The 22,556-nt window shown below is 39.9% G+C and overlaps 1 protein-coding gene across 1 annotated transcript in view; it reads right to left on the reverse strand.

Moving 5' to 3' along the window:
- Positions 1–22,288, reverse strand: part of SPATA6 (spermatogenesis associated 6) — a 95,243-nt gene extending 72,955 nt beyond the window's left edge. Inside the window, 4 exon segments of the mRNA XM_037133119.2 lie at positions 3,399–3,447; positions 4,605–4,742; positions 22,036–22,095; positions 22,097–22,288. Coding sequence (XP_036989014.2) covers positions 3,399–3,447; positions 4,605–4,742; positions 22,036–22,095; positions 22,097–22,288 — 439 coding nt within the window.
- Between the last annotated feature and the right edge of the window lie 268 nt (positions 22,289–22,556).

Consider the following 22,556-nt stretch of genomic DNA (forward strand, 5'->3'; position numbering starts at 1 on the left):
GTCTGCCCAAATGGCCAGAACCAGAAATAGTGTTAAATCTAAAGATAAACTTTGGAAGAAGTGTCCTCAGAGCTCTGGTCTATGAACATTGTGTATCACTGCATTTTTCTAAAGATGATCTTTAATTTCTCTCAGCAATGTTTTGGAGTTTTTGGAGGGGAAGTAAGTCCCATACAATAAAATAAATATTCATCAATAGCAAGGAATGAACTACTGATACAGAAGACAAAATGGATGAATCGCAGAAGCATTATCCCAAGAGAATGAAGCTAGACACAGAAAACTACATATTATATTAATCCATTTACGTGAAATTTCTAGAAAAGGCAAATACAGAGACACAGAAACAACATCGGTGGTTCCCAGGGACTGGAAGTGGGTACAGAGAATGACTGCAAATAAGTGCCAGGCAGCTTCTGGGGGTGACGGAAGTTTCCCAACCTGGATTGTGAGGACAGTTCACACCTGTTTAAATTTTCTAGCAATCACTTAACTGCATTACAATGGGTGAATTCTGTGAGATGTGAACTATAACTCACTAAAATTATTAAAGGAAAAGAGAGAAGAATGGCTCTATCTTTTCCATAAGAACTGTATTTCACAGTAACCAATCTGCGAACAAAGAAAAAACATTTCTAGAATTGAAGCTAATAAATACAGGAAGAACAACGATATCATTTTAAAATATCACACTTGATAACTCATAATGAAAAGATGGATCTCCACAGACGCTACAGGTATCAGAGGAAAGGCTGATGAGGAACTTCATAACGCAGGAGGGAGCTGATGCTGCCTGCAGCCGAACGATCCGTCTTAGCGTCACTAACCCTAAGACGGCCACACATTAAATGCCACTTGACACGAGGCAATAATGACACATCACCAACTATGAAGGATTCTTACCAAAAAACACAAGTCAGAATTTAATCAGTTCTCTAGGGCCAATTTCAATCTTATTATATAAGTAATAAATAAGCTAACTAGCAGTTTAAGAAAACAATCAGCCAAATCCAAATTGTGGGCATTCTAAAGGGCCTGGCTTTTCAAACAAATTCACAGCATTAAAAAAGAAAAAAGTAAAGAACACTATTACAGGAAAAAAAAAAAGCTTAAGAGCTAACCAGTCATACACTGAATGTGTGAACCACACCTTCACTTGATTTTAGCACACCAACCTTAAAAGACATTTTGCTGACTACTAGTAAAATCTGCATAATGACTACATACTTGATGTTACTGAGGAATTAATTTTGTTAGGCGCGATACCAGCATGGTGTGTGTGTATGTATGTATGTGTGTGTGTATACACGCACACACATCTTATATATTATATGTATCTATGTGTATCTATATACATATAGGTATATATAGAGACAGATATCTTTATCAGTTAGAAGTCATGCCAGAGTATTTGCAGTGAAAGGATATACGTGTAGAATGAACTATCCCAACAATATTTTTAAGCATCAGGGTGAATGTGTAATAAGACTGGCACTGTGTCAGACATTGTTGAAGCTGTGTATCAGGTATATGGGTCTTTAACATTCTCTTCTCCTACTTTTAGTGTGTCTTTAGTTTTTCATATTGATGAGGGTAAGGAACAATGAAAGACTGCAAAACTGAGAGTAAAAAAATTCAAAGAAAAAGGGCCCAAAGCTCACAGAAGAGGTCAGGGATGAAGAATTTCGTGGAAGTCGTTGGAAAATAGGTAATCTATATAAAACCAAGTCTTTAGGGAGACATAAGGAAAAAGAGATCAAAGAAGTGAGGACAGTGGAACACCAATATTTAAAGCCAGTGCAGAGGAAGGTGAAGTTCAGAAAGATAGCAAAAACTGAAATATCAACGATGGGCAGAAGAGACGTAAGAAAAAACTGAATCAAGGAAATCTAGGCATTGAAATTTCTAAATAATGATAACAATGAAGTACTCTTTCATAGCTCCAAAATTTCAAATCAAAGAGAAAAGGGTTGCTTTTTAAATTTTTTGCTCTAAATAATTTTTTTATTTTTCAATTACAGTTGGCATACAATATTGTATTAGTTCCAGGAGTACGACCCAGGGCTTAGACATTATAAACCTACTAGCTGATCATCCCGATTAATCTAGCACCCAGTTGACAGCACGTACAGTTGTTACAGTACTGACTGCATTCCCTATGCTGCACTTCACATCCCCGCGACCATTCTGTAACCACCATTTGTACTTGTCAATCTTTTCATCTCTTTCCCCCAACCTCCCAACCCCCTCCCATCTGTCAATCATCAAAATGTCCTCTGTATCTACGAGTTGGTTTCTGTTCCGCTTGTTGGGTTGTTTTTGAGGTTCAATTATTGATAGATATGTATTTTCATAACAGAAGAATTTCAGAACGATGATATAATTATACTCATACCTTCTAAGATACACAATCTCCCAGATACTGAGAAAAATGTTCAGGAAGTATTAAGAGTCACACACCCACTTGCACCAAACTGCCACCTAGTCAGTCTGCTGCAGTGAAAGACAGAATACCAGGTGACCGAACGGCTATAAAAAAATAAGGTATTTCACAGGCCATAAAGAATTCCCTGGAGAAGAGTCAGTACACTATAAAACCCCTGAATGAAAGACAATGAGCCAGCCCCGTCCCTGCCATAGGCCCAGACCCCAGCACAGCACCTGGTTCAGTGACCCTGCATTGCTGGAGTCCCAGTGGGGAGTGGACGGGTGGGGAGGGGAGGTGTGGAGGGGACAACTGGCACCGATGATGCCCAAGCGCGCTGGCCTTTTGATCCATACCACGCATTAGACCAACCTGGTGATCCGTAATCCCTTCTAGCTACAGGATAAAAACAGAGCTTTTCACTTTACATCCAGAGCTTAAGTAACTCTTCCCAAGTGTGTACCTTTGCACTGCTGCTCTCACAAACACCTGTACCTTTTTACGGTTGACTCCTAGTTCTTTGAAGAATTTACTGTTATCCTCAGCCATGAACATGTAACATTGCAAAAAATGCAAAACTTACACTTTAAACTACCATTACATCAATCTTCTATTATTTACTCTCTTGATTTGCAATAGACTGAGAGTAAAGATATATTTTTGCCTGCAGGGCAGAGCCCTACCTCATATGAATCTCTGTTCTTACTTTATAAACAATTTATATTATCTTAATTGGTAAAAAGTTCCAATAAGTATTTTTGTTTTCCACAGACTAACCCCAGAAAAAGAAAAAATTCCCAGCCTCTCTGCAGCACATGTATTTTTTTTTAATCATTTCCAGGTAATTTTTGAAATTCAAAAAAAAAGTGCTCAAGATTTTTTTTATTAACCCTTCTTAACTTTTATTAATTCAAGATTCGAGAGCATAATTCTAAAATGTCTTAGAACCTGGATTGCAAAGTTAAAAACTTACATTCCAGCTGTGCAACCACATCTCCAGGGTCCACTGCTTCTGGGAACACCTACAGGGAGCACGGAGAGTGGGAGGGAGAAGAGGAAGTGAAAGGAACACACATATAACGGAGTCTTTGTTTTTTCCCTCTAGTTCCCCAAATATTCCTTTCCCAAACAAAGAAACTTTTGACCTTACTGAGAACTGTCGCTTCCTCTCTGCCTCCCATGATCCCTGTGGAAGATTTTACAAACACCGCAGCTGGCTCTGCCCCCTCTCTAACCTGATCTGCCAGGTGCTTCCTCTGTTTCCTTACCCTGCTCACACTGGCCTTCCTGGTGCTCCTCCAACTCATCGAGCTCCTGTCTAGCAAGGAGCCTTTTTATTTGCTGTTCCTCTGCTTAGAATGCTTTTCCCCTAGACCTTTAAAAAACTGAGTCTGCCCCACAATTCAGGCTCAGTTTAAATGTAATTGCCTTCTCTGATCTCCCTTTAAAATAGACAATGCCCCATCCCTCAGTCCCCTTCTGTCCCTTACCTCCCTTTATTCCCTTCGTGACACTTACCACTAACTCAAAGCATATTATTTCTGTGTTTACTTAATTATTGCTTTCTATTTCTCCCATTAAAACAAAAGCTCCAAGAGGAGAAAGATGTTTGTCTACCCAGTGCTTTAAAAATTGCATGGAACAGAATAGGTTCGTAGGTAATTAATTGTGGAGAAAAGGAAGAAGAGAGGAAGGGAAGGAGGGAGGGAGGGAGGGAGGGAAGGAAAGAGGGAAATAGAGAAAGAAGGAAATTTTAAAAGTAAGAAATACAACTGGTAATAACCAAAAGCAGAGGTTTTAGAGAAAGAAAAGAGTTATAAAAAGAAGTATCACAAGACAGCCATAGTAAAATATGATCTGTCCTTATCTATTGATAGTTCCTGTTCATTTTTATGACAATATTAGTTAGAATTAAGGGTGATATATTTTACATAAAGTCCACTATCATGATTTTAGAAATAAATTGACCCATTTTATTGGGTCAATTTAAAGAAGAAATGGATTCAATATATAACATGATGCCTATGTACTTTCAAGCATCTAAATTTATGTGACAAATCTTCCTTTGAATTAAATCAAAGTACACAGTCAGCAATAATAATTGCATTCTGGAATTTTATTCAAAATTTATAATTATTTTAATTTTGTTTGTTAATTTTGATGTGAAATTTGAACTCACCTTTTCAAACACCATTCTGGCATTGAAGACCAATGGAAAAGTGGCTGGGACACATTGTGTCTTTTTGTACTGGCCAAACACACAGATGCTAAGGTAGATGTCCTCCTTGTCTGTCAGCACCACTCCTGGACAGGTCACCTGAAAGAAATCAGGTAGATGGATGTACCTGCCTTATGAGTTCCCTGATCTATCGTGCTAAAACGACACAAAACATAACATAAAAACAGAAGTCTGCTAAGCTAATAAAAATACCCATGAATAAAAAGACATAGAGAGATTCTAGCATTTACACAGTTAAAGAAAATGCCTTTGTAACTTTCATCCCTGAGAGATCTCTGATTTTTCCACGTGGTTGTTTGTGCCACATTTGAAGCTCTATGCACTGGCTCTTGGGACAGACACTAACAGTTTTAAACAGTTGGCTTTAGGCGCCCACTCCATGCTGGATGCTGACATAAACTTGTTTAGCATTATTTAACCATGCAGGATTAAAAATCAGCAGAAACAAAGCACTATACTAGAAGACAAAAAGTACCAGCGAAGAGCACAAACCAGACCCGTCATACCCTAAATGGCAGCCTATGCGCCCCTCAAAACTAATATGACAAAGTTTCAAATCAAGTGAACTGCAAGTGTGTAGCCCAATATTTTTTAAACAAAAAATTTTACTTAAGCATCCCGTGGATGAAAGAAAGCACGCACATAAAATGTGGAGTTTCTAAAAAACGACACTGCAGTCTTTCCATCTCTGCCACATTTCATTCAGGGATCAAACATGCCCTTAACAGGATCTCAAAGGCTCTTTAAGATTTGGATGAAACCTACCTTCACAGAACTGTTATCCAGCACCCCCTAATTACACGATCAAAGTATAGTTTAGTGTTTTCTGAACACACACATGGCTTTCTTGGCCTGTGTCCTCCCGTCACCTGGATAACTACCCCTCACTAGTCCACCCCACCTCCTCCTTGTTTACCCCCACCCTCTGCCAAGGCTCACACCAACTGTCATCTCTGACAAAGGAAAAAAAACACTTCTCTCGATTCAGCAGCTGTCATTATTATATTCAATCCAATTCATACATTTACTATGAATTTACTATGTGCAAGTAAATATGTTTTAGATTGTCGCCAGGCATCTTAATTAAATGGATACATCTCACCTCTTTTATTTGACTATACATTCCTTGAGGACAGAAATTTTATTTTCCTCATCAGTGTATCTAAAAACACCAACTTTCACTATTAAGAAGCAGCTCACAGATTGTCTAGATGGCTTTTGATTTTTTATGTATGAAAACAACAGAGCCCCAAGAAAGAACAGATGATTGACTTATTTAAAATCACACAGTAAATGACTCAAAACAGTACATTTGAAGTGCTTAGAACAGTGCCTGACAGAGCATTTATTTGGCATAGCTATCACTGTTAGACTGAAAACCATTATCTGCCACACCAATACAGACGACCACATTGCATAAATGACTGAGACTTCGTGTCCCTCCATACACAGCAGTTAAGATTATATTCTATGCCAGCTATTTTTTACTCATATTTACCACTTATTCTCTTTTCCGCTTTGTTCTAATATAACTCCAACTGATTACTAAAATCAAGGTGCTCAGCAAACTTGATTCTGTCAGCTTCTCTGCCTCATTAAAACCAAAACTGTCTGAGAGTTGCTCAAATATGTGTTCTCCAGAGTGGCAGCTGTTGGCCACTTCTGCCTCTAGACGAGGCTAGTTCAAACTGAAATGGGTTGCTAGTCTTGTAAAATACAAGATACTGAAGACTTATTACAAAAAATGTAACTGTCTCATTAATAACTTTCATATTAATTACATTTTTAATATATTTTATTGATTATGCTATTACAGTTGTCCCATTTCTCCCCTTCTTTCCCCTCTACCCTGCACACCCTCTCCCACCCACATTCCCCCCCTTTAGTTCATGTCCATGTGTCATAAGTTCTTTAGCTTCTACATTTCCCACACTATTCTTGCCCTCTCCCTATTTTCTACCTACCATCTATGCTACTTATTCTCTGTACCTTTTCCCCCCCTTCTCCTCCCAATCCCCTGTTGCTAACTTTCCATGTGATCTCCATTTCTGTGGCTCCGCTCCTGTTTTAGCTATCTGCTTAGTTTGCTTTTTGTTTTAGGTGTGGTTGTGAGTTTGCTGTCATTTTAGTATACATGTTTTTTATATTCTTTTTCTCAGATAAGTCCCTTTAAAATTTCATATAATAAGGGCTTGGTGATGATGAACCCCTTTAACTTGACCTTATCTGAGAAGCACTTTATCTGCCCTTCCATTCTAAATGAAAGCTTTGCTGGATAGACCAATCTTGGATGTAGGTCCTTGCCTTTCATGACTTGGAATACTTCTTTCCAGCCCCTTCTTGCCTATAAGGTCTCTTCTGAGAAATCAGCTGACAGTCTGATGGGAACTCCTTTGTAGGTAACTCTCTCCTTTTCTCTTGCTGCTTCTAGGATTCTCTCCTTCATTTTAACCTTGGATAATGTAATTATGATGTGCCTTGGTGTGTTCCTCCTTGGGTCCACCTTCTTCGGGACTCTCTGAGATTCCTGGACTTCCTGGAAGTCTATTTCCTTTGCCAGATTGGGGAAGTTCTCCTTTATTATTTGTTCAAATAACTTTTCCACTTGTTACTCTTCCTCTTCCCCTTCTGGTACCCCTATATATCAGATGTTAGAACGTTTAAAGGTGTCCTGGAGGTTTCTAAGCCTCTCCACATTTTTCTGAATTCTTGTTTCTTCATTTTTTTGTTTGGTTGTTTCTTTCTTCCTTTTGGTCCACTCCATTGATTTGAGTCCCAATTTTCTTCTCATTACTATTGGTTCCCTGTGCATGTTCTTTCATTTCATTTAGCATAGCCTTCATTTTTTCATCAAATTTGCAACCAAATTCAACCAGTTCTGTGAGCATCCTGATCACCAGTGCTTTGAGCTACGCATCTGATAGGTTGACTATCTCTTGGTCACTTAGTTGTATTTGCTGTGGAGCTTTGATCTGTTCTTCTGCTTGGGCCATTTTTTTTTTTGTCTTGTTGGGCCTGTTACATATGAGGGGTGGAGCCTTAGGTGTTCACCCTGGTGGGGCAACCCAGTTGCTGGGTTGTGACACTGTATGTAGGGGTGGGGTCCAAGAAGGAACAATGGCGCTTGTGTTGCTCTCTGTCGGACCTCAGTCCCTTCTGCCACTTCCCCCAAGCAAACTGGGCCTTTCTGGTGCTGGTTCCTGGGTGGGTGGGCTTGTGTACATTCTAGGACCCTGTGGGTCTCTCCAATGAACTCTCCTGTGAGGCTGGGAGTCTCTCCCGGCACCTCAACCCCCACAGGTGTTTTCAATTAGTGCTTTGAGGCTTTATTTTCTGGTGCTGGGACCCTGGGTTGCACCATCTGTATCGATCCCCAGTTTCTGCCTAGTTTATCTGCCCTCGAATGTGGGACTGCCTGGTCAGCCAGCCGCCTTGCTCACAGTGCCTCGCTTCACAATCACCACCCGGTGCCCAGGGTCTGCCAGCTGCCGCCTGTGCACCCAGGGTCCAGCCGCTGCCATCTTATGCGCCTGGGGTACCTTGTGGGCCGGTGTCACCGCTTCTTGTGCCGCGATCCCTCTCCACTCAGCCGCCCAACTCCGCCCTGGATGAATGTGTCTGTTTCAACTCCTTGGCTCTCCGACTTCCATATGGATCAATTTTCTGTCAGTTCTGGTTGTTATTTTGTTTCTAAATTGTTGTCCTTATTTTGGTTGTGCGAGGAGGCACAGTCTGTCCACCTACACCTCCATCTTGGCCAGACGTCTTCATATTAATTACATTTTGAAAGAATATTTTAATATATTGACTTTTATAAATAAAATTATTGTTAAAATAAATTTATCTATTTCTTTGAACTTTATTAATATAGCTAGTAGAAAATTTTCAATTACATACATCTGTGACATATACTGTATTCATGTTGGCTAGTGCTGCTCTAATTGTTCTCACTGAAAAATAATGTCTCTTTCCAATTTGTAATATATGCAAGAAGGCATGACTTTTTTCCCATCCACATTTCTACAGATTCTGCCAATCTTTAAAGAGATAGGCAGCATCTTTCCAAAAAAGAAAGCAGGAAAAGGAAGGAGAGTTAAAGTAGATAAGGCAGAACAAATAGAATATAAATAAATAGCAAAGTGGTTGACTTAAACCAACTCTATAGACAATTTTATAAATGTTAATACTATTCTAAGCATTATAATGAAAAGGCAGAAATTGTCAGAGAGGACAAAAAAAGTAGGACACAAATATGCTGTCTCTGCAAAAAAAAATCCTACTTTAAAAACAAAGACCCACATAAAGTACTTTAGGAATGGTGAAACAAATACCTTCCAAAATCAGCCCATCTATAAAAGCAACTGAAACCAAAATCTGTCAAAAACAACTTGTTAGAGCTCTGGAAATTAACCATAGGCTTACAAATTTCTGAGTAGTATTCATTCAAGAAAAATATTTGAATTCTGGTAAAAATCATAATAGTGTGGTATTTTAACATACTCTACTCCCAATCCTTTATACCCAGGTCTTTCGTAGCCTTGAAGATGAAAACTCTTACAATCATGGTAGCCGTGAAACCAGCAACCCACAGCCACTGGAGCAGAAGAGATTTAGAGCCAACCAAAAGCCCTATCCCCAGGGAATTGTAACTGACTTGTCCCACAGAACCATGGAATCCCCCATTTACGGGGCTTCTCTTTATTTGGCCTGAATTGGAGCTGACTCCAGACAAACAGCCTTTCCCCTCAAGGTGTTTGTCAGAAACAATCAGTAGCAATTATTTAACATCACAGATGCCTGAGGCAGGGGTCTCAATGGGGCAAACAATAAAGTGACCAAAACACTTGAAAGGCAAAGCTTGAGAATCATTTGTGGGTATATGGAGAAGGGCAATGTCTTTGACAATGTATGATATATTCTTGGCAATTTAGACAGTCATGCCTGTGCACAGGGCTGTGCATGTGACTCTAAATCCCTAAAGCTTCCTCTCTCACCTCAGGCTGACCTTGAGGTTTTAGGCAAGTTGGAAGTAAAGACTAAGTATTGTACACTGCCTGCCAGGACTTAGAAAGCATACTCTAACTTGCACAGAGTGACCCTCATTAAAGGCTGGGATACTTATTGGTACGAAGCTTTTAAGAAATATAAATACAATAATTAGCAAACCATGAGGTACAGACTTCAGTGGCCATACACAGCAAAGAATTCAAACTTCAGTTCAGGAAAGTAATGAAACAAAAAGCAACAACAATGGCAAACAGTAGTAAATCCTAGGAAGTACAGGGAACCCGATTTACAGAATTCGGTATTATATAATTTAAAATGTTGAGTTTTCAACAAAAATTATCACATGCAAAGAAACAGGGGTATGGCCCATTCGCACAGAGAAAAAAGAGTCAACAGAAACTATCCCTTAGAAAGCCCAGAAGTTGAGCTTACTAAACGAAGACTTTAAGTCATCTTTTGTTAATACACACAAAGAACTGAAAGAAACCTTGTCTAAATACCAAAAGAAAGTATGGCAATATGGCAACCATGTCTCATCAAATAACAAATATCAACAAGTAGATTTTTTTAAATTAAAGGAACCAAATAGCAATTCCAGAATTGAAAAGTACAAAACTGAATTGAAAAATTCACTATAGAAGATCAAGAGCAGATATAAGCTGGCAGAAAGAAAAAAAAAGTTAACCTAAAAATATGTCAATTAAGGTTACCCCATCTGAGAAACAGAACAAAAAAAGAAAAATGAACAGTTTCAGAGACCTATGGGACACTGTAAAGCACAACATAGATATACTGGTGTTGTGGGAAATTGATAGCTATTTCAAAATATAGCACAGCAATTAGGGGACTGTTTTTTACAGCCCGGATGTTTAACAGCCCAGTGACTTACCTTGTTTCTTCTAGCTTATCGCCTACGTACCAGAGATAGTGAAGCGCTCTGCTTTCTGCTCCTGTAAATTATCTCCCACTTTAGTCTGAAGGACAGGCCTCCCCTTTGCTCTATCCCCCCACTCTATAAAACAGCTGCTTTCCCTTTGTTCGGGGCTCAGAATTTGGAGACTGACTCCTCTGGGCCCGTGCACAGTAATAAACCTCGTATTCCAGAAACCTCGGTGTCTGGTTGCTTCATTTTCCTGCAACATTGGGAGCCCCAGAAGGAGAGGAGAAAGGGCCAAAAAGAATATGTGAAGAAATAATGAACAAAAACTTCTCAAGTTTAAAGAAAAACAATCTACACATCCAAACAAGCTCAAAGATATCCAAGTCACACACTCATCAAGTAATCAAATTCTCCAGACAAAGATGAAGAGAGAATCTTGAAAGCATCAAAAGAAAATGATTTAGCAGACACCAGAAATTCTCAACAGGTTTGACACTGATTTCTCAACAAAAACACAAAGCCAGAGAGATGTAGGAAGCCTTATTCCAAGTGCCGAAAAACTTTCAAACAAGAATTCAATATCTGGAAAACTTTTCCTTCAAAAGGGAAGAAAAACTAAGACATTTTCAGATAAGCAAAAACAAATATTTTGTCACTAGCAGAACTTCCTTACAAGAAATACTAAAGAGAATCTTTCAGGTTGAAATGAAGGGGCACTAGAGAGTAATTCATATCCCCATGAAAAAATAAAGAACACCAGCAAGGTAGCTACTACTATGGCAATATAAAGTATTAACATATCTTGTCTCTCATTGCTCCATTTATTTAAAGCAAAATTTCATAAAGCAACAATTAAACTATTTTACGTATAACTATAAAGAAGTAAATTGCAGGACAATACAGAAGAGGGGGGATGCAACTGAATAGAAGCAGAAGTTTTGCATACTTCTGAAATTAAATTGTTACTAATCCATACTAGATTGTGATAAATTAAGATGTTAACTGTGAACCCCAAGATAAGCACTAAGAAAGTTAACTTTTAAAATATTGTAAGAGAAACAATAGAATTAAAATGGTACTTTACAAATTAGTTAAGACAAAAGAAGGTACTAACACAGGAATAGAGAAGCAAAAGGAACAAAGAAAACTACAAACATCACTGAAAGAAACTGAATACCTAAATAGATAAAAAATATATACCAAGTTCATGAAAAGAAAGACAATATTGTTAAGATACCAGTTCTCCCAAAACTGGCTGTAATTTCAGTGCAATCTCAAAGCACAAAGAAAACCAAGAATATTGGGTATCATGAGATAAATTCCCTCCAAGTGAAAAATTAATTTGCACAATCTGAAAATAATTAAAAAATAAGTATTTTGGATCTTTCACCTAATAAGGGAGAAAACCTCCATTAAAATTATAAATTTTAAAAAGGTAAAAATATTTGGCATATATATATGGGGTGCTACATGAGAAATCATGGAATATTTAGTCAATGAAATGAAAAACCTCAATAGAGGAGACTGAAAATTAACTTACTGAGTAGATAAGAATGTGACACTAACCTCCTCCCAGGACCAATGTGGAATTACAACTAAATAGTAGAGAAATCACCCCAAATAACCAACTGAACACAGGTAAAGAGAACACCTTTAACCAAGGACAGACAAAAGAAAATACTTTATCACAATCAGGCTGGTCAGGAGAGCAGAGGTGGCAAAAGAGGGCTGCCTGGGCTCCCATTGGCAGCAGCTGAAGTGGCAGATGGATAATTCAGTGGCCAAGGGTTCCCCCTGAGAGGTGTGGGGTCTAAACCCAAGCTGGGCTCCCAGCCTATAGCACCAGAGCTGGAAAGGAACCCAAATAACATCCAGCTGTGAAAAGCAGCAGTGTTTCTGTCCACTAGGGAGAGAGAGGTAGCTACAGATGCAAAGAGCCTCTTAAAGGGCCAACACACAAACTTTCATTTGTACCTACTTACCCTGTATTCCAGCAGTGGTAGGGAAGAATGGACTAGAAACATGTGAGGAGAGTCTGGGGATGGTGGCTCTGGAGAAAGAACTGAAAGAAAAGCTGCCAGGATACTTCTGCTAAGTCATTCCCCATACTGCAGATGCCATCTTACTCAGGCAGAGCTCTCCTCTCCAAGTGGCATCAACCTGAGGGGAAGCAATAGCCCTGCCTGCAGGAATTACTCTGCCCTACCCCGTGGTTCTTAAACCAGGCTGCTAATTACAGCTTAAGGCTATATCACTGATTGGTTTAACAACTAGGGTGGAAAATACAAAGCAGCAGCCAAAATGAGAAGACCAAGAAACAGATCCCAAATGAAAAAACAAAAGAGTTTTCCAGAAGAAGAATTAGATGAATTAGAGGCAAACAATTTATCAGAAAGTTTACAGTAATGATTATAAGGATATTTAACAGCATGAAAAAAGACATAGAAACCATAAAAAAGGACCATTCAGAAATAAAGAATGCAATACTTAAAATAAGTAATACATTGGAAGGAATAAACAGTAAGTTAGCTGAAGCAGAGGATCAAATTAGTGATTTGGAAGACAAAGTAGAAAAAAATACCCAGGCAGAGAGCAGCAAAAGAAAAAAAGAATTTTAAAAAAATGAGAAGAGCTTAAGAAACATTTTCAACAGCATTAAGTGTAATAACATCTGCATCACAGAATACCAGAATGAGAAGAAAGTGAGCCAGGAATTGAGAACCCCTTTAAAGAAATAATGACTGAAAATTTCCCTAATCTGGTAAAAAAAAAAAAAGACATATAAGGCTAGGAAGCTTGAGAGTCCCAAAAAAGTTGGACCCAAAGAGGCCTGCAAGGAAACATAATTAAAATGACAAGGCTTACAGGCAAAGAGAGGATCCTAACAGCCGTAAGAGAAAAGCAGGCAGTTACATACAAGGGAGCACCAATTAGACCATTATCTGATTTCTCAACAGAAACATTCCAGGCCAGAAGCATGTGGTGTGAAATATTCAAGGTGATGAAAAACAGACCTATAATCAAGGACACTTTACCCAGCAAGGCTATCATTTAAAATCAAAGGAGAAATAAGGAGCTTCCCAGACAAGAAAAAGCTAAAAGAGTTTGTTAATGTCAAACCAGTACTGCAGCAAATGTTGAAGGGCTTTGCTTTAAGAAGAAGAAAAAGATTTTAAAAAAACAGAAAAATAGTCTAATAATAAAATGGTACTAAATACGTATCTATCAATAATCACCTTAAATATAAATGGATTAATTGCTCTGACCAAAAGACTCAGGGTAACTGAATGGATAAGAAAATGAGACTCATATGTTTTCTGCCTCCAAGAGACCCATCTCAGATTAAAAGATACACACAGCCTAAATTAGTAGAAGGATGAAAAAATATATTTCATGCAAATGGAAAAAGAAAAAAAAGGCTGGGTAGCAGTACTTATGTCTGGCAAAATAGAATTTAAAACTAAGGTTACTAGGAGACCAAGAAGGACACAACATGATGATAAAGGGAACAATTCAACAGGAGGATATAACCCTAGTAAACATTTACACACCCAACATTGGAGCACCTAAATATGTAAAACAAATTCTGATGGACATAAAAGGAGAGATTGACAGACATACAGTCATAGTCAGGGATTTTAACACCCCACTGACTTCAAAGGATAGATATTGCAGGCCGAAAACCAATAAGGAGACAGAGGTCTTAAATGACACACTAGACCAAATGAATTTCATTGGTATCTTCAGAGCATTTCACCCCAAAGCAGCGGACTATACATACTTTTCAAGTGCACATGGAACATTTTCTAGGACAGATCACATGTTGGGACACAAAACAAGTCTCAAATTTAAGAAGACTGCAATCATATCAAGTATCTTCTCTGACCACAATGCAATGAAACTAGAAATCAATCACAGAACATTGAAAAACATGCAAAACATGGAAGCTAAACAACATGATATTAAACAATAAATGGGCCAACAACGAGATGGGCCTCTCCTCATACATAACAGGCGCAGACAGATCAAAACATGGCTCAAGAACAACTCAGAGCCCCAGAGCCGATAACTCTAAGTGACCAAGAAGTTGCCAAACTTTCAGATGCACAGTTCAAAACACTGGTGATCAGGATGCTCACAAAACTGGTTGATTTTAGTCACAAATTAGAGGAACAAATGAAGGCTAAACTAATTGACATGAATGGTAATGCATAGGAAACCAATAGTAATGGAAAGGAAACTGGGACTCAAATCAAGGGAGTAGACCAGAAGGAAGAAGAAAATGACCAAAGAGAAGAATATGAAGAAACAAGAATTCAAAAATATGAGGAGAGGCTTAGGAACCTCCAGGACATCTTTAAACACTCCAACATCCAAATTATAGGGGTACCAGAAGGGAAAGAGGGACAGTTACGAGTGGAAACCTTATTTGAACAAATAATAAAAGAGAACTTCCCCATTCTGGCAAAGGAAATAGACTTCCAGGAAATCCAGGAAGCTCAGAGAGTCCCAAAGAAGTTGGACCCAAGAAGGAACACACCAAAGCACATTATAATTACATTACCCAAGATTCAAATGAAGGAGAGAATCCTAGAAGCAGCAAGAGATAAGGGGACAATCACCTACAAAGGAGTACCCATCAGACTGTCAGCGGATTTCTCAAAAGAGACCTTACAGGCAAGAAGGGGCTGGAAAGAAGTATTCCAGGTCATGAAAACCAAAGACCAAAGAAGTATTCCAGGTCATGAAAACCAAAGATCTTGGTTGTAACCAAGATTGCTCTATCCAGCAAAGTTTTCATTTAGAATGGAAGGGCAGATAAAGTGCTTCTCAGATAAGACCAAATTCAAGGAGTTCATCATCACCAAGCCCTTATTATATGAAATGTTAAGGGACTCAGAGAGGGGAGGGGGCGGAAATGAGTTAAGGACGCAGGGAGTCAGGTTGGAGAGTTCCCCCGCGCCCCGCTCCGTTTTTCAAGGCTTTATTACAAAGATAGAGGAGGGGGCTGTACCCAAGCAGTTTCTTTCCTTTCTGCAAAGCTACTCCGAACAACAGGGCACACAGGGTCACACTACAGGGAAACACCTTGGAGCCTATCTACCACCACAGAGCCAAAAGGGAAGAACCCCTTGAATCTCCCTGCCGGCCCCCTGGCCCAAGGGGGCTAGTGGCGCCCACAGGGACTTACCTAAGAAAAAGTAGATGAAAAATATGAGCAGTGAAAGGACAGCAAACTCACAGTTATTAACAACCACACCTAAAACAAAAGCAAACTAAAAGGACAGCTAGATCAGGAGCAGAACCATAGAAATGAAGATCACATGAAGGGTTAGCAACAGGGGAGTGGGAAAAGGAGAAGGGGGGAGAAGGTACAGAAAATAAGTAGCATAGACATTAGATAGAAAATAGATAGGGGGAGGGCAAGAATAGTATGGGAAATATAGAATCTAAAGAACTTGAGACACATGGTCATGAACTAAAGGGGGGAATGGTGGGGGAGGGGTGTGCAGGGTGGAGGGGAACGGAGCGGGGGAATAGAACAAATGTAATGGCATAATCAATAAAATAAAAAATATTAAAAAAGATATTTCTCCATGTAAATGCCCAGGCAAGACTGAGCTAGAAAATATAATATTTGTACCTGTGGGCTCTGAGGGGAAAAAAAAATACCTACCAATAAGGGCTCCTAGGGGCTAACTTGATTAAAAAACAAACAACAAAAAAAACCAGAGCCCAGTAGCAATTTCTAAACAGGAGCTTCTCACCCAAGTAGCACTACTTCAGGGAGGGGCCTGCAGTTCTACAGTCTGAGGCAGCCTTTAAAGTAGTTCCTGGAATTGTATTCCAACCAATAGGACTGAGACTTTCCCTATCCAATCAGAGCTGTGCAGCTATACCTTTGTTGGCATCTTTACCCACCAGAGCAGCTCCATTCAGCTCAACCCAACCAGAACAGTGCTCTTTAGACCAATCAAACTGTGAAGATTTGGACTCCTCATTTGCATGAGAACTGACTAGTCACAGACCAGGGGCAGGGTCCTTCTGGCTTAGAGAGGGACCTCTGAAGACAGAAGACATCGTTTCTCCCATGTCTCCAGAGCACAGAAGAGAGAACCAAGCAGGGTTGAGCTGTCCAGCAGGTGAGGGGCCACTGCTGAGGTCTCCCTCATCCCAGGGTGGCCTCACACCCACACAGTTCCACAGCCATGCTGTTTCATAATTAAGCTCAAACAAAACTGACCTGTCTCAGGGCAGTGGTGTTCTCACACCACTGCTGTATCACAAATGACCTGTTTGCACTGAATAGTTTCCTCCTTTGCAATACCCCAAATCAGGAGCTCCTGCTGTCAGTGAACTGGCACCAGTTACCAACAGTGGACAGATCAATACCCAGAATCTACATGAAATGGACAGTTTCAAAAGGATAATAGGGGTCACATACTGTCAACTCAAACCCAAGCAGTGCTGCCATTGGTGACATAATGTTTCATAAAAAGATCTCTTAGCAGAGTTCCAAACAAAACAGAGCACACTCTCTCCTCAATTTACATGGAGATTGTATTTCTGAAAAATTCACTATATTTTTAAAACTTTTTAAAAAAAGAGTTTGTGTTTATACATAAAACAGAATTAAGTTATTAATCTCCAATAATTATAAACAGGTTTTCTTCTACATATCCAATGGAGCCTTCAAGTCATGCAGAGTAGCAATTAACATCAATAGGACCCCAGGCACTATGGCAAACATAGTTTGCAAACAAACATAGCCAACCAATTTCTAAATCGCTCCCTATGATATATTACCCAACCTGGAGAAAAACGGACACACGGACAAGAAGAGATATGTACAAAATACACTCACTGCAACACTGTGATATTAAAACACAGGAAAACTCTGGCATTTAGAAGTTCCTGAACAGGGAGATAAAAAAGAAATCACTCATCTAAACACAGAGCATTACAGAGCAAACAAGGAAATGAGCTAGATCCACAAAACAAAACTGACCGATTTCAAAACAGTGATGTGCAAAAACAGGTTTAGGGAAGGATACACACAGTATGCTTTCATTTGTGTAAACTTTTAAACAATAGTATACATGGTACTTAAGCATACATAAACATGTAGCAAAAGTACAGAAACCTGCATGAAAAGAATACACTCCTCCTTCAGGATACTGATTACCTTAAATCTAGGAAGAAAGGTCAGGAAGAGGTACAAAGGGGCCTTAACTAGATTTTTTAATTTTATGTCTTTAAAACAAAAAATTGTCTTTAAAAGAAAACATTTTTATGTCTCTAAAACAAAAATCTATAGCAAACATGTAAAGTGTAATATCTGTTAAATTGGGGTGGAGGAAATCACAGTATTTGAGCGTTTTTCCTGTAAATCTGAAGTATTTTATAAAGCATTTTGTGAAGTCTATATATTCCAGGGAAATTTACCACCAACTGTAGCATAACAAACACCACCCCATAGAAAGGTGGATAAGAATCACATTCAGATGAGTACTGATTAAAAAAGACCCAGATATTTTTGTCCCTGTGCTATCAATAACTTGAGGAAGTGATGAGGTGAAGTGAATAAGGAGAAAAAAATTATACACATAAACTAACCCCAAACTGACACTACTCAGGTAAAGCAAACTGGCCAGTTTCACTGCTCAGGCTTCGAGCTTTACTGTTATATTTCCAATTCTTCCATCTTCTCAAATAATGTCATGAAAACTGAACTGGTGAATAATAAAAAGAGAGAGGGAAGCAATAAACTACTTTTTCATATCTCAGATGTTTCAAATATTAAATATGTAAGGGATGGGAAATACAATTCTTTTGCTGCTCTTTAAATACCAGCTATTTGGCACATCATATCCTTCTCCAAAGTCTCATTGAGAACTTTCTTCCTAGCAATAGATTTTCTTTCAAGTCACATGGCTCTGCTCAGCAACACAAAATGTTGAGATTACCACTAATAGAAGATTGTAGCAAAATAAACATGGAGGGGGACGAGGGGAGAGAAAAATAGAGCGCCATACTTTTGATAGGCAAGCAGAGATAAAACATCTAACTTCTAGTTTATCTGGAGAACAAATTAAATGTCACTACCAAAAATTCAAACAACACACCAGGAGATATTCTATATCTGAACCCCGTCTCTTCAAAAGGTAATGTATACAAAAAAGATTTTTGCATGAATGGATTTTTATAGTAGCTTTATCAATGGCAACCACAACCTGGTAACAATCCACGTAATCTCAATAAAAAGAATGGATAAACATGGTACCTGTATATAATAGAATTCTACTCCACAATCTAAAGGAACCACTGATAAACACAGCAACAAACAAGGATGAGTCTCAAATATATGCTGGCCAAAAGATGCCAACACAAAATATGACACACTACATGGCTCCATTTAATATGAAGTTCAAGTACTAGCAAACTACAGCAACAAATGAGAATAGTAGCTCCCTCTGCATGGGGTTTAAAGGGGCACAAGGGAACTTCCTGGGATAATTGATGTGTTCTGAATCTTCACCCGAGTAATGGTTGCATACATGTACAAATTTATCTAAATTCATTGAGGGGGGAAGAAATGTCATGGGAATGAAAAAGTGTAACTGCTCTATATTAAAATGGTCTAAAAAGACCTGAAAAGGGAATGCAACATATAAACTTTGATTGGATCTAGGTTTGAAAAACCGAACTACACAATTCATTTTTGAGAGAACTGGGAAATTTGAATATGGACTAGACATTAGGAAATTATCACTAAGTTCTGAGCTTAGTGGTTTTGTGGTTATGTAGAAATATGGCCTTTATTTTTAGAAGGTGTAAACTTAAGTATTAAGGAGTGAACTATCATGATATCAATAATTTACTTGAAATTTTTCAACAAAAAATATGTATTTTATATATAAACATATGCATATGTACAGGTAAATAAAATTAATTTTAGTATCCTTCCAACCACTCAGTGTGTTTGAAAATGTCAATAAAAAGTTGAGGGAAAAGAAAGAACCATTTTTTACAGATACAGAATGATCCTCTGGGTATATTAAATGAAAAAAAGCAAAGTGCAGAATGGCTTATATAATATACTATCAATTGTTCAAGAAGCAAAAGTAAAAAGAATATGGAGTTTATTGTACATGTATGTATACCTATTTGGTTATATTACAAAAGTAAATACTAGAAAAGTAAATAAAAAATGAATAAAAATAGTTACTAATAGCAGACAAGTATACATAGGAAATAGGTTTGAACAGGGCCAGAACTGAGACTTTTCTGAATATATCATTTTATATAGCTTTAACTTTTATGCCATATAAATGCAAAAAATTAAACTGAGTAAAATCTAAATTGAAAAGAAGATGTTAATATCTATGGTCACCCAATTCCGCTATTCAATCAAAGCCAAATTAACTAAACTTGTTAAACTTGTAGAGTTATTAATGGTCTTTTTTGCTACTTCTGACCATCAGAGCCATTTAACAGGGCTTGTGCTGGTCAGGAAATTTAATGTCCTGTTGCAGACATGCCCCTTAATAATTGTGCAACCCTAGAAAATAGTCTCAATGCCTCAATGATTTTCTCACCTGTAAAAACTAATAAATGCAATGACAGCTAAGATTTCTTAAAAATGTAAAATCCTGTGACTCAATCATTTGGTGAAAAGAAATGTAAACAGGAACGTTTCCACCTGCATAATTTCTAAAGCTTCCATGTAGAGCAAAACTCCATTTTACAGCCATTCACTTTCTGTAGTGCAGTTAATATTGAAATAAAATGTGTTTCTCAGACTCCTTTAGGCAGTCACCAGGTACAGTACAGCAGAGCACTTCCTCTTAGAAAGTCTGTGTGGGCAAAGGAAGGGAAGCAGTAGCGGCCTTTCAGGCGCCTGCACTCAACAGGCTGCAAAACCCCATTGGTTAGCTGGGACAAAGCAGCAGCCAGTAGCCAAGTTCGCTGATTTTTACTAACTGCCAAGAAGGAGCGGTTTAGGAACCTTCGTATATTCTTTTGCTGAACTAATCTTACTTTCCAAATAATTTGCCAACTGTGGAAAGAAAACATCTGAAGCTAGGGATATGGTTTCCAACAGTGCAGAGAGAAAAATCTCTGCTGGCTTAAAGACAAACTTGGATCTCCTCCACACTTGCTTCACACTCTGCCCTAGGCAGCCTTCCTTCTTTAAGACTTAACAAAAGACCTCAAATAGTCTCGTGACTTCCCTAGAGGTTTCCTGGACTGTGCTGCAGCGGGCTCATTCTAACGTGAGGAGGGACAACCAGGGAAGGGGGGGACGCTGCTGGGGTGGGGCTAAGTGGAAAGACAAGCCTTCCTGCAGGGTGTGCAGGAAGTGACACGCTGCTTGGTGCAGTACGCAGTGGAGTAATGTTGCAAATTTAAGTACCCTCGCCACCCCTAACCCCCGGGTTTGATGGGAGAGCAAAGACTGAATTGAAAGATAAGAAGGCTTAGAGAGGTGGGGGAAGAGAAAAGGGACTGAAGGAAACATTTTGGTTCCAAACTGCTTGCAGGTCTAAAATGGGGGTATGGGAAAAGCTCTTTGGAGGTTTCCTCAGGGAGAGAAGCTGGAGGCTCATCTGAAAAGGAGAATGAGGGGGTTCTCTAAAGAATTAAGGAGAAGGAAGTTTCCTCGTAGCATGGAGAAGTCCCAGTCCCCTCTGCCTGCGCTGGATTTGCACAGCAGGTTCATGGAAAGGAGCCTGTTCAGCAAGTCCTCCAGGAGTTCAGAGATTGAGCAGTTTCTCTCTAAAAGCTGATGCCTTTTTTAGGGTAACGGGAAGGATTAAGGGCACCTCTCATCGTCGGGGGCATTGGAGGATTGAAGGGGCCTGAAATTATTTCTGAGAGATTGGATCCAGGAAGGGAGAGGGTGATGCAAAGTGCTTTGTGGAATGAGGACACGCTTCAGTTGCTGGGTATGGGAGTTCGACTTTTTCCACTGAGAATAAAAGGTCACCAATTAGAAGGTTAGAAATTTTACAAAGTCTGTCTGCAGTGATTTGGGAAGAAATGCTCCCTATCCTACCCGCGCCCCGCCCGCCCCAGCTCTACAGAATGGAGCAAAGCGGGCCAATAATACTCTAAGAGGAACAGAAAAGAGGAACTTAAAGAGAAGCCCCCTCCCAAAATAACTCCCTGGAAAGTTAAGGGTGGGGAGAGGATCTCTGAAGCGGTTTGGAAATGATCAGAAGGAACCACAAGTGGTAGTTGGGATGAAGCCTGGAGAGCTGAGGGGGGGCTCAGGCCTCTTCCTAGCTGGAGTGGGAGGGACCTCAAGCGTTTGAGGCGGGGATGACCGAGGTGACAATGGGTCTAGGTTACCTAAGGATGATTAGGAGGGTGACGGATGTTTGGAAGCCTCTCTGAGTTAAACAGAAGAAGAGTCCCAAGTAAATTCCGGGGACTCACTGACACCAGGCAGCTGGGGCTGGGGGCCTGACCTGTACTCACAGAGCGGATCTCCAGCGCTAGGGCGCATTGCAGAGCCTTGACCTTCGGCATCCGCGCGGGGGTGTGGCGGCGGGGAGGGACCCCGGCCGTGGGCCCGAAAGAGGCGAGGAGACGCGCGGCGGAGCGGGGACGGGGAGAAGACGAGGTGGCGGCTGCGGTGGCAGCTGTGGCCCCCAGGCCGGGGCCCGCGGTCCAGCCTGGGTCCGGCCGGAGAAGCAGCAGTGCGCGGGGCGCGGACTCGTTGCCATGGCATCCAGGAGGGCGGGGCCGGAAAAGAGGTGGGGCGGGACGCACAGGAGGGGTGCTAGGGGCGGGATGAGGGCGGGGCTCGGCGAATGCCGAACGGGGCGGGGCTGCGTGAGGAGGCGGGGCCTCCAAAGGGGTGGGGTGAGGTCGGGGCAGTTCTGTGACATCAACCTATAGCCCTAAAGGCAGACAAAGGGGAGAATAACTGTTTGTGTAATGGAACAGTGCACAAGTAAAGAGCTGGACTCAGGAATCCTGAGCTCTAGCATGGCAAT

This window comes from Artibeus jamaicensis, unplaced genomic scaffold, assembly GCF_021234435.1.
Source record: "Artibeus jamaicensis isolate MK-2021 breed Jamaican fruit bat unplaced genomic scaffold, CSHL_Jam_final scaffold_1019, whole genome shotgun sequence".
NCBI classification, from domain to species: Eukaryota; Metazoa; Chordata; class Mammalia; order Chiroptera; family Phyllostomidae; genus Artibeus; species Artibeus jamaicensis.